Raw genomic sequence first — 16895 nt, forward strand, 5'->3', positions numbered from 1 at the left:
AGAGCACGGTCTTGGGAGTCAGAGGGCGTGAGTCCTAATCCCGGCTCTGCCACTTGTCAGCTGTGTGACTTTGGGCAAGTCACTTCACGTCTCTGGGCCTCAGTTCCCTCATCTGTAAAATGGGGATTAAGACTAGGCCACACGTGGGGCAACCTGATTACCTTGTATCTCCCCCAGTGCTTAGAACAATGTGTGGCACATGGTAAACGCTTAAATAGCATCATCATTATCGCGGCTTAGTGGCAAGAGCACGGGCTTGAGGGGCAGAGGACGTGGGTTCTAATCCCGGTTCTGCCACTTGTCTGCTGTGTGACCTTGGGCAAGTCACTTCGCTTCTCTGTACTTCAGTTGCCTCATCTGCACAATGGGGATGAAGACTGTGAGCCCCACGTGGGACAACCTGATTACCGTGCATCTCCCCCAGGACTTAGAGCAGTGCTTGGCACAATAGTAAGTGCTTAACAAATCAATCAATCAATCAATCAATCGTATTTATTGAGTGCTTACTGTGTGCAGAGCACTGTACTAAGCGCTTGGGAAGTACAAGTTGGGAACATATAGAGACAGTCCCTACCCAACAGTGGGCTCACAGTCTAAAAGAACAAATCCCATCATCATCATCATGAGTAGGGATTGTCTCTATCTGTTGCCGCATTGTACTTTCCAAGCAGTTAGTTCTCTGGGCCTCAGTTACCTCATCTGTAAAATGGGGATGAAGATTGCAAGCCCCACGTGGGATAACCTGATTCCCTTGTATCTCCCCCAGTGTTTAGAACAGTGCTTGGCGCCTAGTAAGCGCTTAAGAAATCCCATCATCATCATCATGGGTAGGGATTGTCTCTATCTGTTGCCGCATTGTACTTTCCAAGTGCTTAGTCCAGTGCTGTGCACATAGTCAGCGCTTAATAAATACGACTGAATGAATGAACTAATACTGTGGCTCAGTGGAAAGAGCCTGGGCTTGGGAGTCAGAGGTCATGGGTTCTAATCCGGCTCTGCCACCTGTCAGCTGGGTGACTTTGGGCAAGTCTCTTTGCTTCTCTGGGCTTCAGTTCCCTCATCTGTAAAGTGGGGACTAAGACTGTGAGCCCTATTTGGGACATCCTGATTATCTGGTATTTACCCCAGCGCTTAGAACAGTGCTTGGCACATAGTAAGCGCTTAACAAATACCCTCATTATTATTATTATTAAAAAATACGACTGAGTGAATGACTGAAGAAGCAGTGTGGCTCAGTGGAAAGAGCACTGGCTTTGGAGTCAGAGGTCGTGGGTTCAAATTCCGGCTCTGCCACTTGTAAGCTGTGTGACTTTGGGCAAGTCACTTCACTTCTCTGTGCCTCAGTTACCTCACCTGGAAAATGGGGATTAAGACTGTGAGCCCCCCGTGGGACAACCTGATCACCTTGTAACCTCCCCAGCACTTAGAACAGTGCTTTGCACATAGTAAGCACTTAATAAATGCCATTATTATTATTATTATTATTATTATTATCATCACCATTTTTTAACTGAGCACACATTTTTGAGAGAACACTGTACATTGTCCTGTACTAATTTGTCCTGTACTAACTTCTCTGACAACCTGATCACCTTGTAACCTCCCCATCACTTAGAACAGTGCTTTACACATAGTAAGCGCTTAATAATTGCCATTATTATTATTATCATCGTCATTTTTTAACTGAGCACACATTTTGGGGAGAACACTGTACATTGACCTGTACTAATTTGGGCAAGTCACTTTGCTTCTCTGGGCCTCAGTTCCCTCATCTATAAAATGGGGACTAACACTGTGAGCCCCCCATGGGACAACCTGATCACCTTGTAACCTCCCCAGCGCTTAGAACAGTGCTTTACATATAGTAAGCGCTTAATAATTGCCATTATTATTATTATCATCATTTTCTAACTGAGTACACATTTTTGGGAGAACACTGTACATTGTGCTGTACTAATTTGGGCAAGTCACTTTTCCTCTCTGGGCCCCAGTTCCCTCATCTGTAAAATGGGGACTAGGACTGTGAGCCCCCCATGGGACAACCTGATCACCTTGTAAGCTCCCCAGTGCTTAGAACAGTGCTCTACACACAGTAAGTGCTTAATAAATGCCAGTATTAATCTTATTATTATCATCATGATTTTTTAACTGACCACACATTTTTGGGAGAACACTGTACATTGTCCTGTACTAATTTGGGCAAGTCACTTTGCTTCTCTGGTCTTTGGTTCCCTCATCTGTAAAATGGAAGACTGTGGGCCCCATGTGGGACACATCCTGATTATCTTGTATTTACCCCAGCGCTTAGAATAATTGCCACTATTATTATTATCATCATTTTTTAACTGAGCACACATTTTTGAGAGAACACTGTACATTGTCCTGTACTAATTTGGGCAAGTCACTTTGCTTCTCTGGGCCTCAGTTCCTTCATCTGTAAAATGGGGAGTAAGACTGTGTGCCCCCCGTGGGACAACCTGATCACCTTGTAACCTCCCCATCGCTTAGAACAGTGCTTTACACATAGTAAGTGCTTAATAATTGCCATTATTATTATTATCATCATTTTTTAATTGAGCACACATTTTTGGGAGAACACTGTACATATTGCCCTGTACTAATTTGGGCAAGTCACTTTGCTTCTCTGGGCCTCAGTTCCCCCATTTGTAAAATGGGGACTAAGACTGTGAGCCCCCCGTGGGACAACCTGATCACCTTGTACCCTCCCCAGTGCTTAGAACAGTGATTAGAACAGTCCCTCTGCCCCTCCGCCAAGCTAGCTCTCTTCCTCCCTTCAAGGCCCTGCTGAGAGCTCACCTCCTCCAGGAGGCCTTCCCAGACTGAGCCCCTTCCTTCCTCTCCCCCTCGTCCCCCTCTCCATCCCCCCATCTTACCTCCTTCCTTTACCCACAGCACCTGTATATATGTATATATGGTTGCACATATTTATTACTCTATTTATTTATTTATTTTACTTGTACATTTCTATCCTATTTATTTTATTTTGTTGGTATGTTTGGTTTTGTTCTCTGTCTCCCCCTTTTAGACTGTGAGCCCACTGTTGGGTAGGGACTGTCTCTATGTGTTGCCAATTTGTACTTCCCAAGCGCTTAGTACAGTGCTCTGCACATAGTAAGCGCTCAATAAATATGACTGATTGATTGATCACACATAATAAGTGCTTAATAAATGCCAGTATTAATATTATTATTATTATCATCATGATTTTTTAGCTGAGCATACATTTTGGAGAGAACACTGTATCTTGTCCTGTACTAATTAATAATTGCCACTATTATTATTTTCATCATTTTCTAACTGAGCACACATTTTTGGGAGAACACTGTACATCTGTAAAATGGGGACTAAGATTGTGAGCCCCCCGTGGGACAACCTGATCACCTTGTAACCTCCCCATCCCTTAGAACAGTGCTTTACACATAGTAAGCACTTAATAATTGCCATTATCAATATTATTATCATCATCATTTTTTAACTGAGCACACATTTTTGAGAGAACACTGTACATTGCCCTGTACTAATTTGGGCAAGTCACTTTGCTTCTCTGGGCCTCAGTTCCCTCATCTGTCAAATGGAAGACTGTGAGCCCCATGTGGGACACATCCTGATTATCTTGTATTTACCCCAGCACTTAGAATAATTGCCACTATTATTATTATCATCATTTTCTAACTGAGCACACATTTTTGGGAGAACACTGTACATTGTCCTGTACTAATTTGGGCAAGTCACTTTGCTTCTCCGGGACTCAGTTCCCTCATCTGTAAAATGGAAGACTGCATCCTCATTATCTTGTATTTACCCCAGTGCTTAGAATAATTGCCACTATTATTATTATCATCATGATTTTTTAACTGAGCACACATTTTTGGGAGAACACTGTACATTGTCCTGTACTAATTTGGGCAAGTCACTTTGCTTCTCTGGTCTTTGGCTCCCTCATCTGTAAAGTGGAAGACTGTGGGCCCCATGTGGGACACATCCTGATTATCTTGTATTTACCCCAGCGCTTAGAATAATTGCCACTAGTATTATTATCATCATTTTTTAACTGAGCATACACTTTTGGGAGAACACTGTACGTTGTCCTGTACTAATTTGGGCAAGTCACTTTGCTTCTCTGGGCTTCAGTTCCCTCATCTGTAAAATGGAAGACTGCATCCTGATTATCTTGTATTTACCCCAGTGCTTAGAATAATCGCCACTAGTATTATTATCATCATTTTCTAACTGAGCACAACTTTTTGGGAGAACACTGTACATTGTCCTGTACTAATTTGGGCAAGTCACTTTGCTCCTCGGGGCCTCGGTTCCCTCATCTGTAAAATGGAAGACTGCATCCTGATATCTTGTATATACCCAGAGCATAGAATAATTGCCATTATTATTATCATCATCATTTTTTAACTGAGCACACATTTTTGGGAGAACACTGTACACTGTCCTGTACCAATTTGGGCAAGTCAGTTTGCTTCTCCGGGCCTCGGTTCCCTCATCTGTAAAATGGAAGACTGCATCCTGATTATCTTGTATTTACCCCAGCACTTAGAATAATCGCCACTAGTATTATTATCATCATTTTAAAACTGAGCACACATTTTTGGGAGAACACTGTACACTGTCCTGTACTAATTTGGGCAAGTCACTTTGCTTCTCTGGGCTTCAGTTCCCTCATCTGTAAAATGGAAGACTACATCCTGATTATCTTGTATTTACCCCAGCGCTTAGAATAATTGCCACTAGTATTATTATCATCATTTTCTAACTGAGCACAACTTTTTGGGAGAACACTGTACATTGTCCAGTACTCATTTGGGCAAGTCACTTTGCTTCTCTGGGCTTTGGTTCCCTCATCTGTAAAATGGAAGACTGTGGGCCCCATGTGGGACACATCCTGATTATTTTGTATTGACCCCAGCGCTTAGAATAATCGCCACTAGTATTATTATCATCATTTTTTAACTGAGCACGCATTTTTGGGAGAACACGGTACATTGTCCTGTACTCATTTGGGCAAGTCACCTTGCTTCTCTGGGCTTTGGTTCCCTCATCTGTAAAATGGAAGACTGTGAGCCCCATGTGGGGCACATCCCAATTATCTTGTATTGACCCTAGCGCTTAGAATAATCGCCACTAGTATTATTATCATCATTTTCTAACTGAGCGCACATTTTTGGGAGAACACTGTACATTGTCCTGTACTAATTTGGGCAAGTCACTTTGCTTCTCCAGGCCTCGGTTCCCTCATCTGTAAAATGGAAGACTGTGGGCCCCATGTGGGACACATCCTGATTATCTTCTATTTATCCCAGAGCTTAGAATAATCGCCACTAGTATTATTATCATCATTTTCTAACTGAGCACACATTTTTGGGAAAACACTGTACACTGTCCTGTACTAATTTGGGCAAGTCACTTTGCTTCTCCGGGCCTCGGTTCCCTCATCTGTAAAATGGAAGACTGTGGGCCCCATGTGGGACACATCCTGATTATCTTGTATTGACCCCAGCGCTTAGAATAATCGCCACTAGTATTATTATCATCATTTTTAAACTGAGCACACATTTTTGGGAAAACACTGTACGTTGTCCTGTACTAATTTGGGCAAGTCACTTTGCTTCACCGGGCCTCGGTTCCCTCATCTGTAAAATGGAAGGCTGTGGACCCCATGTGGGACACATCCTGATTATCTTCTATTTATCCCAGAGCTTAGAATAATCGCCACTAGTATTATTATCATCATTTTCTAACTGAGCACACATTTTTGGGAAAACACTGTACACTGTCCTGTACTAATTTGGGCAAGTCACTTTGCTTCTCTGGGCTTCGGTTCCCTCATCTGTAAAATGGAAGACTGTGGGCCCCATGTGGGACACATCCTGATTATCTTGTATTGACCCCAGCGCTTAGAATAATCGCCACTAGTATTATTATCATCATTTTTAAACTGAGCACACATTTTTGGGAAAACACTGTACGTTGTCCTGTACTAATTTGGGCAAGTCACTTTGCTTCACCAGGCCTCGGTTCCCTCATCTGTAAAATGGAAGGCTGTGGGCCCCATGTGGGACACATCATTATCTTGTATTTACGCCAGCGCTTAGAATAGTGCTTGGCACATAGTAAGCTTTTAATTATTATTATTATTATTATTATTGTTATTATTATTATTATTAAATGCGATTGAGGGAATGACTGAAGAAGTCCTGTCATGGTGGCGACTGTGAGGCGGCGCGTTTCCGGCGTGTGGTAGCCGGGGCGGCCCTGCGGCCTAGCTGCTTCCGGTGAGGAAGATGGCGGCGGCCTGGCAGAAGGAGGAGAAGGAGGAGGAGGAGGAGGAGGAGGAGGAGGTCCGCCATCTATTCCGGGCCTGGTGCATGCAGCAGTTGCGGAACACGTTCGGCCTGGATGTCAGCGAGGACATTGTGCAGTGAGAGCGGGGAGAGAGGGAGGGAGGGAGGGACCCCCGGCCTGCCCCAACGAGGCCCGCCCCTCATTCATCAGGGCGCTTATTAGGTGCCCAGCACTGTTCTAAGCGCTGGGGGACGTACGAGGTCATAGAATAATAATAATGATAGCATTTATTAAGCGCTGACTACGTGCAAAGCCCTGTTCTAAGCGCTGGGGAGGTTACAGGGTGATCAGGTTGTCCCATGGGGGGCTCACAGTCTTCACCCCCATTTTCCAGATGAGGTCACAGAGGCCCAGAGAAGTGACGTGACATGCCCAAAGTCACCCAGCTGGCAATCGGCGGAGTCGGGATTTGAACCCACGACCTCCGAATCCAAAGCCCGGGCTCTTTGCACTGAGCCACAATGCTTCTCCGTATGTTGCCAACTTGTCCTTCTTAAGCGCTTAGTCCAGTGCTCTGCACACAGTAAGCGCTCAATAAATTCATTCATTCGCTCGTATTTATTGAAAGTTTACTGTGTGCAGAGCACTGGACTAAGCGCTTGGGAAGGACAAGTTGGCAACATATATTCATTCGTATTTATTGAGCGCGTACTGTGTGCAGAGCACTGGACTAAGCGCTTGGGAAGGACAAGTTGGCAACATATATTCATTCGTATTTATTGAGCGCTTACTGTGTGCAGAGCACTGGACTAAGCGCTTGGGAAGGACAAGTTGGCAACATATATTCGTTCGTATTTATTGAGCGCGTACTGTGTGCCGAGCACTGGACTAAGCGCTTGGGAAGGACAAGTTGGCAACATATATTCATTCGTATTTATTGAGCGCTTACTGTGTGCAGAGCACTGGACTAAGCGCTTGGGAAGGACAAGTTGGCAACATATATTCGTTCGTATTTATTGAGCGCTTACTGTGTGCAGAGCACTGGACTAAGCGCTTGGGAAGGAAAAGTTGGCAACATATATTCATTCGTATTTATTGAGCGCTTACTGTGTGCAGAGCACTGGACTAAGCGCTTGGGAAGGACAAGTTGGCAACATATATTCGTTCGTATTTATTGAGCGCTTACTGTGTGCAGAGCACTGGACTAAGCGCTTGGGAAGGAAAAGTTGGCAACATATATTCATTCGTATTTATTGAGCGCTTACTGTGTGCAGAGCACTGGACTAAGCGCTTGGGAAGGACAAGTTGGCAACATATATTCATTCGTATTTATTGAGCGCTTACTGTGTGCAGAGCACTGGACTAAGCGCTTGGGAAGGACAAGTTGGCAACATATATTCATTCGTATTTATTGAGCGCTTACTGTGTGCAGAGCACTGGACTAAGCGCTTGGGAAGGAAAAGTTGGCAACATATATTCATTCGTATTTATTGAGCGCTTACTGTGTGCAGAGCACTGGACTAAGCGCTTGGGAAGGACAAGTTGGCAACATATATTCATTCGTATTTATTGAGCGCTTACTGTGTGCAGAGCACTGGACTAAGCGCTTGGGAAGTACAAGTTGGCAACATATATTCATTCGTATTTAGTGAGCGCTTACTGTGTGCAGAGCACTGGACTAAGCGCTTGGGAAGGACAAGTTGGCAACATATATTCATTCGTATTTATTGAGCGCTTACTGTGTGCAGAGCACTGGACTAAGCGCTTGGGAAGGACAAGTTGGCAACATATATTCATTCGTATTTATTGAGCGCTTACTGTGTGCAGAGCACTGGACTAAGCGCTTGGGAAGGACAAGTTGACAACATATATTCATTCATATTTATTGAGCGCTTACTGTGTGCAGAGCACTGGACTAAGCGCTTGGGAAGGACAAGTTGGCAACATATAGGGACGGTCCCTACCCAACAGTGGGCTCACAGTCTAGAAGGGGGAGACGATTGATTGATTGATCAGGTGGTCCCACGTGGGGCTCACAGGCCTAGTGGTTGTGGGTTCAAATCCCGACTCTGTCAGCTGGGTGACTTTGGGCGAGTCACTTCACTTCCCTGGGCCTCAGTTCCCTCATCTGTAAAATGGGGATGAAGACTGTGAGGCCCCCCCCCGTGGGACAACCTGATAATAATAATAATAATAATAGTAGCATTTATTAAGCGCTTACCATGTGCAAAGCACCGTTCTAAGCGCTGATCACCTTGTAGCCTCCCCATCGCTTAGAACGGTGCTTTGCACATAGCGTTTATGTGCAAATGCCATTATTATTATTCTCTATATGTTGCCAACTTGTACTTCCCAAGCGCTTAGTACAGTGCTCTGCACACAGTAAGCGCTCAATAAATACGATTGATTGATTGATTATTATTCATTCATTCGTACTTATTGAGCGCTTACTGTGTGCAGAGCACAAATGCCATTATTATTATTATTTTTATTATTCATTCATTCAATCGTACTTATTGAGCGCTTCCTGTGTGCAGAGCACTGTACTAAGCACTTGGGAAGTACAAGTTGGCAACATGTAGAGACGGTCCCTACCCAACAGCGGGCTCACAGTCTAGAAGGGGGAGACAGAGATCAAAACAAAACATATTAAAATAAGATAAATAGAATAAATATGTACAAATAAAATAAATAGAGTAATAAGTACGTACAAATGTATTATTATTGTTGGGTAGGGATTGTCTCTATCCGTTGCCCAGTTGTACTTTCAGGCATTCATTCAATCGTATTTATTGAGCGCTGACTGTGTGCAGAGGACTGGACTATGCGCTGGGAAAGTACAATTCGGCAACGGGGACAATCCCCACCCAACAATTAATAATAATAATAACAACAACAATAATAATAATAATAATAATAATGGCATTTGTGGGCATTGTATAGAGAAGAAGCGGGGCTCAGTGGATAGAGCCCGGGCTTGGGAGTCGGAGGTCGTGGGTTCTAATCCCGGCTCCACCACTTGTCAGCTGTGTGACTTTGGGCAGGTCATTTCACTTCTCTGGGCTTCAGTTCCCTCATCTGTAAAATGGGGATGAAAACTGTGAGCCCCACGTGGACAACCTGATAGCCTTGTATCTCCCCAGCGCTTAGAACAGTGCTTGGCACATAGTAAGCACTTAACAAATACCATCATTATTATTCTAATCCTGGCTCCGCCACTTGTCAGCTCTGTGTCTTTGGGCAAGTCGTATCAGTTCTCTGTGCCTCAGTTCCCTCATGTGTAAAATGGGGGTTAAGACTGTGAGTTCCATGTGGTACAAGCTAATTACCTTGTATCTACCCCAGCGCTTAGAACAGTGCTTGGCACATAGTAAGCACTTAACAAATACCATCATTATTGTTCTAATCCCGGCTCCACCACTTGTCAGCTGTGTGACTTTGGGCAAGTCACATCAGTTCTCTGTGCCTCAGTTCCCTCATCTGTAAAATGGGGGTTAAGACTGTGAGTTCCATGTGGTACAACCTAATTACCTTGTATCTACCCCAGTGCTTAGAACAGTGCTTGGCACATAGTAAGCACTTAATACCACTATTATTATTATTGTTCATTTTGGGGTAGGAATTGTCTCTGTTGCTGAATTGTACTTTCGAAGCGCTTAGCACAATGCTCTAAACACAGTAAGCGCTCAGTAAATACGATTGTATGAATGAACGAATTAATCCCCATTTTACAGATGAGGTCACCGAGGCACAGAGAAGTTAAGTGACTTGCCCAAGATTACCCGGATGACAAGTGGCGGAGCCGGGATTAGATCTCACGACTTCTGACTCCCAAATCCGGGCTCTTTCCACGGAGCCTCGCTGCTTCTTGTGGCTTGGAGGGAGGGAATCCCACCTTTTTGGCTCTGGAAGCTGCCACTGAGACACAGTTTGGGAGAAACCAAAGCAGTGGAGCCTAATGGATAGAGCACGGCCCTGGAAGTTGGAGGACCTGGCTTCTAATTCCGGCTCTGCCACTCGCCTGCCGGGTGACTTTGGACAAGTCACTTCACTTCCCCGTGTCCCAGTTTCCTCCACTGTAAAATAATAATAATTATGGTATTTGTTACGCGCTTACTTTGTGCCAGTCACTGTTCTAAGCCCGGGGTAGATGCAGCATGGCCCAGTGGCAAGAGCATAGATTCGGGAATCAGAAGGTCATGGGTTCTAATCCCGGCTCTGCCACTTGTCTGCTGTGTGACCTTGGGCAAGTCACTTCGTGTCTCTGGACCTCAGTTAACTCATCTGTAAAATGGGGATTGAGACTGTGAGCCCAATGTGGGACAGGGACTGTGTTCAATCTGCTAGCCTTGTATCTACCCCAGAACAGTGCTTGGCACATAGTAAGTGCTTAACAAATAGCATAATAATATTAATGCAGTATCATCAGTTTGGCCATAGTCCTGCCTCACAGTCTTCATGCCCGTCTTCCAGATGAGGTAACGGAGGCACTGAGAAGTGAAGTGAATTGCCCAAGGTCACACAGCAGTCTAGTGGCAGAGCTGGATTAGAACCCAGGTCCTTCTGACTCCCAAACCCGTGCTCTGTCCACTAAGCCATGCTGCTTCTTCAAAATGGGGATTTAGTGCCTGCTTTTCCTCCGACTTCGACTGTGAGCCCCACGCGGGACAAGGACTGTACCCACCCCAGCGCTTAGAACTGTATTTTGCCATATTGTAAGTGCTTCATCATCATCATAATGATAATTATGGTATTTTAGGGCTTACTATAATAATAATGGTATTTGTTAAGCGCTTACTATGTGCAAAGCACTGTACTATGTGCCAGCCGCTGTATTAAGCACGGGGGTAAATACAAACTAATGCTGTTGGACACAGTCCCTTTCCCACATAGGGCTCACAGTCCCCATTTTATCATTTTCAAATCCCCATTTTACAGATGAGGGAAGTGAGGCACACAGAAATGAAGTGACTTGCCCAAGGGCACACACCAGACAGGTGGCAGAGCTGGGATTAGAACCCAAGTCCTTCCAACTCCCGGGCCCTTGCTCTATCCCTTAGGCCGTGCTGCTTCACAAGTACCATTCAAAACAAAAAAGAAAACACTGGCAGAGAAGGGCAGCTTGGACGGGCTTTGACGAGCTCCTTACTTCCCTTGTATTTTAACTTCATTTGGTCGTATTTATGGAGCATTTACTGTGTGTGGAGCACTTTACTAAGCGTTTATTTTAACATCTCTTAGCTGCTACCGGCAAGGAGATTAGTGAGTAACACCGGCGGTAGTGATGATGTTTATGAGTTGGGGTTATCTAATTTGAACAACAGAATGCCCTGAGTAGTCTAGGCTAATTTATTATGAGGAACTTTCCATCATTACGTGGTAGGTTTTCTTGAAAAACCTCCGTTTAGGAGAAAATCGTGCCCGAATAACCATTAATTCAAAGGCAGTTAATGGTTTGAAGATATCACCGTCATCGTCATTATCATCAATCGTATTTATTGAGCGCTTACTATGTGCAGAGCACTGTACTAAGCACTTGGGAAGTACAAATTGGCAACATATAGAGACAGTCCCTACCCAACAGTGGGCTCACAGTCTAAAAGGGAACAAAACCAAGCATACTAACAAAATAAAATTAATAAAATAGATATGTACAAGTAGAATAAATAAATAAATAAATAGAGTAATAAATATGTACAAACATATATACATATACATACAATGTCACCGTGACTGACATTTCATGATACAAATGCTTATGTTATTGTTAGCGGAATACTAACTAGCAGAAAGCTTTGCACACTTGCCACTCACTATTTTGCTATCAAGTACTGTGAAGTTGTAAAAACACAAAGTAACGTACGGTCATTGCAGTAACGTTGTGACGGAGGTTGGGAAAGGGAAGCAGTCGATTGCCTCATCGATCAGTGATATTGAGTGCTTACAATGTGCTGAGCACTGTACTAAGCACTTGGGAGCGTACAGTACAATGTTTAGCAGACACGTTCTCCGCCCACAACGAGCTTCATGTGTGCGTTTCCCGTTTCTTCCTTTGATGAATCGACTTGTGCCGACGTGGGTGGTGTTATATTCAGACCAGCTCTGTACTGTGGGAAGAACATTTCCTAATAATATTGTAAACATATCCATGACATCCAAGTTACTTAATGAAAATACGTAACAACGGAAATGACTGCATACTCTTAATATATAAAAAACCTTCCATTGGCCGTTTTCCCTCTTTTAGGTATGTTTTGTCAATTGAGAATGCTGACGAGATTCGTGAGTACGTCACCGATCTCCTTCAAGGAAACGAGGGTAAAAAGGGTCAGTTCATAGAAGAGCTCGTAACTCGGTGGCAAAGGAATGGTCAAGGATCGGTTTCCGACCCTCCTCAGATGTACCGAAAAAAAGATGGTGAGTCAAATAAATGGTAAACTGAATAATAATAGTAGCTGTTATGTGCCAGCCACTGTACTAAGTGCTGAGGTAGATATAAAATGAGCAGTTTGGGCACCGTCCCCGCCCCACGTAGGGCTCACGGTCTTGATCCCCATTTTACAGATGAGGTAACTGAGGCACAGAGACTTGCCCAGAGTCACACAGCAGACAAGTAGCTGAGCCAGGACTAGAACCCAGGGCTGTCTCCTCCAATCGAAGCTCTATGGGTGAATTTCCAAGGACACATTTTTAGGGACGAGCAACTTTTGTTGCCCACATATAAAATTAAGCCAGTCCTAAATCCTAACTATATATTTTTCAATTCAGTTCTGTTAACTTCAAGTAATCCTGATTTCCTTGAAAAAAAATCCCCTTTTTTCAATGAATTTACAGGAAAAGCTTATAGGTTTTTTTTGGTGGGGGGGATTGGTTTTAATGGAATTTGTTAAGCACTTACTATGTGTCAAACACTGTTATAAGCACTGGGATAGGTACACGTTAATTAGGTCGGATGCAATCCCTGTCCCACATGGGGTTCGCAGTCTAAGTAGGAGGGAGAGCAGGTATCCCCATTTTACAGATTAGGAAACTGAGGCATACAGAAGTTAAATGATTTGCCCAAGGTCACACAGCAATTAATTGACAAAAGTGGGATTAGAACCCAGGTCCTTCTGATTCCCAGGCCCGTGGACTCTCCACTAGGGCACACTGCCTCTCGGCTCACACTTCACCTTTAAATGAAGTTAAATACAGTCAAGTAAGCATTTTTCAAAAGTGTGCTGACCTGTTTCAAGGGCTGGTGTTTGGAATCTTTTTTATATAGAGAAGCGAAGATTTAATTACAGGGTACAACGTAAATCCTAAACCAGATGACTAACCATCTATCCCTTTTAGTTAAACTTGTGTTCTGAGGTGATAATTAGGAATATTTTGCTGCGCTTCTAGGTTTGGATCAGCAAAAACTTGGGTTTTAAAACAACAGTTCAGACTTAATTCTGGTTTTGAAGAAAAACAGTTTGGGTTTAATCCCCGATCTGAAGGCTGAATAGCAACACTGTCACAGCATCTCTTTGCCGAACATTGGTGTGACTTGTCTTTTTGTGTGAACCTTTAGAGGTTTCAGATGGTCAGAGACCTGGGGACCTGCTGAAGAAGGGTCGGCGCAAAGGGAGAAACAGGCAGGAAGCGCCTGCTTTTGTCGAGCCTGACTCTGCAGTTGAGGAAGTCAAAACACCCTTTGATTTGGCCAAGGTGAGTGCCTGTTAAGGGAAGAAGTGTGGCCTGAGAAACATGAATGCGGAATGATGCTGAAAGGAATAAGCCATGAAATAGACCAACAGACCACACTTGGCCAAAAATGGCTTTTTATCTACCAGGGGGAGCCTCGTATATGACAGTGGGGCTGGGTGGGGGAAACCATTTCGGTATTATGGAACCTTCCAAGTCCATCATTATGGTCAGGTTGATGAGACACCTGACTTCTCGGTGACAACAAAAGGCACAAATTCATAAAAGAAGCACAAATGAGGATGCGGATGGGGGACTTCAAGGAGGATAAAGGTGTTAGCATAGATCTCTGATGTGAGGGGTTGTTTTCTTCATTTTTAGAGATGAAGTATAGAAACGAATACTCCCAAAAATGAATCATTTCAAGGTTCTCAGCACGCTCTAACTCTTCTTGCTTCAGTTTGGTTCTCACATCTCCTCCAAGAGGCTTTCCCCAATTAAGTCATCTTTTAAATAATAATAATAATAATAATAATGGCATTTGTTAAGCGTTTACTATGTGCTAACATAGTTGGGGAGGTTACAAGGTGATCAGGCTGGCCCGTGGGGGGGCTCACAATCTTAATCCCCATTTTACAGATGAGGCAACTGAGGCACAGAGAAGTGAAGTGACTTGCCCAAAGTCACACAGCTGACCATTGGCAGAGCTGGGATTCGAACCCATGAACTCTGACTCCAAAGCCCGTGCTCTTTCCACTCAGCCACGGGACTCCCTCTTCATTTGGTGCTTTCTATGCATGTATGCATCAAATACTTGATATTTACCCCACCTTCAGCCCCATAGCATTTATGTTCATATCAGAAGCAGCATGACCTAGTGGCTAGAGCACGGGCCTGAGAGTCAGAAGGTCATGGGTTCTCGTCCTGGCTCTACCACTTGTCTGGGATGTGACCTTGGACAAGTCACTTCACTTCTCTGGGCCTCAGTTCCTTCATCTGTAAAATGGGGATTAAAACTGAGCCTTATGTAGGGCAGGGTCTGTGTCCAACCCAATCATCTTGTATATCTACCCCAGCGCTTAGAACAGTGCCTGTCACATAGTACACGCTTAACAAATACAATAATTATTGTTATTATTATCTTATTTCATGCCTATCTTTCCTTCTAGCCTGAAAACTCTTTGTGGGAAGAAAACATGTCTACCAACTCTGTTACATTGTACTCTCCCAAGAGCTGAGTATAATGCTCTGTAGTCAGTCAATCAGTTGTATATATTAATAATAATAATAATAATGTTGGCATTTGTTAAGCGCTTACTATGTGCAAAGCACTGTTCTAAGCGCTTGGGGGGATACAAAGTGATCAGATTGTCCCACATGGGGCTCACAGTCTTAATCTCCATTTTACAGATGAGATAACTGAGGCTCAGAGAAGTTAAATGACTTGCCCAAGGTCACACAGCAGACATGTGGCGGAGCCGGGATTCGAACCCATGACCTCTGACTCCAAAGCCCGTGCTCTTTCCACTGAGCCACGCTGCTTCTAGTGCTTAGTATGTGCAGAGCACTGTTCTAAGCACTTGGGAGAGTATAGTATAACAGAGTTGGTGGGTACATTCCCTGCTCACCTGTATATATGTATATATGTTTGTACATATTTAGTACTCTATTTTATTTGTACATATCTATTCTATTTATTTTATTTTGTTAGTATGTTTGGTTTTGTTCTCCGTCTCCCCCTTCTAGACTGTGAGCCCACTGTTGGGTAGGGACTGTCTCTATATGTTGCCAACTTGGACTTCCCAAGCGCTTAGTACAGTGCTCTGTACACAGTAAGCGCTCAATAAATACGATTGATTGATTGACAATGAATTTACAGTCTAGAGGGGGAGACAACAGATATGAATATAAATAAATAAATTTTGGATACGTACCAAGGTGCTCTGGGGCGGAGGGTGGGAAGAATGAAAGGTGCAAATCCAAGTGCAAGGGTGATGCAGAAAGGAGTGGGAGAAGAAGAAATGAAGACTTAGTGTTGATTTGATTCCCTGTGCCCTATTCTACTGGGTGATGTTGCTCTATTTCCAAGTCCTTCAAGCAGAGTCAGATTGGGAAGTAGAATGGTTGAAGAAACTCCTTTTGAGCAGCCACGTCTGTGTGAGGCAAGGCTTTTCAACACCAACTGCCTGGGACAAATTTAACCCTTTGTGTCAGACCAGGATTTTTATTGAGAAAGAGCCCGTTGTTGGGTAGGGACCGTCTCTATATGTTGCCAACTTGTACTTCCCAAGTACAGTGCTCTGCCACACAGTAAGCGCTCAATAAATACGATTGAATGAATGAATGAATGAACAGGAGAATTGTGGAGCCATACGCAGCGTTCCACTCATCCTACCCCATGAAAATTATTTCTGTAGGACTACCTGATGGGTAGATAGCATTTTGGATTCTGCTAGCCTCCAGCCCCATTTCCCCCTGTTCCTGGAAGGCCCCCTGGGCTGTCTTAAGAATCCAAGCGGAGTGACAGCCCGGTATGGGGAATAGCATAAAATTCTCCACCACCCCCAAAAAGCAGCTGTCAGTTTTGGAGGGTTTTTTAATGGTATTTTGTTGAGTGCTTACTATGTGCCAGGGGCTATACTAAACACTGGGGTACATTCACGATAATCAGTTGGCCAGACTTTCAGTTCAATCAGGAGATTGGTGTCCATTCAGAATAATGCAGTCACATGGTAACAAATGGCACTTGTTCAGACTCAAAAACATAGTTTGTTAAATTATGACAAAAAACCTCCGCCTTCATCCTCTTGGTCTTCTTGGTAGCACTTAGAGCAGCCACAGTCTACTAGACATACAGAGTAACCTCCTCTTGAAACTTCACAAGAGAAAAGCTGTGGGTTATTTCTGAGTTT

At 43.9% G+C, this 16895-nt stretch overlaps 1 protein-coding gene across 1 annotated transcript in view; it reads left to right on the forward strand.

Moving 5' to 3' along the window:
- Positions 1–16895, forward strand: part of TRIP4 (thyroid hormone receptor interactor 4) — a 62745-nt gene that overhangs the window by 8960 nt on the left and 36890 nt on the right. The window contains exons 4-6 of the mRNA XM_038747323.1: positions 6297–6451; positions 12563–12732; positions 13871–14007. Of these exons, the coding sequence (XP_038603251.1) occupies positions 6297–6451; positions 12563–12732; positions 13871–14007 (462 nt within the window). The remainder of the gene's footprint in view (positions 1–6296; positions 6452–12562; positions 12733–13870; positions 14008–16895) is intronic.

This window comes from Tachyglossus aculeatus, chromosome 5, assembly GCF_015852505.1.
Source record: "Tachyglossus aculeatus isolate mTacAcu1 chromosome 5, mTacAcu1.pri, whole genome shotgun sequence".
NCBI lineage: Eukaryota > Metazoa > Chordata > Mammalia > Monotremata > Tachyglossidae > Tachyglossus > Tachyglossus aculeatus.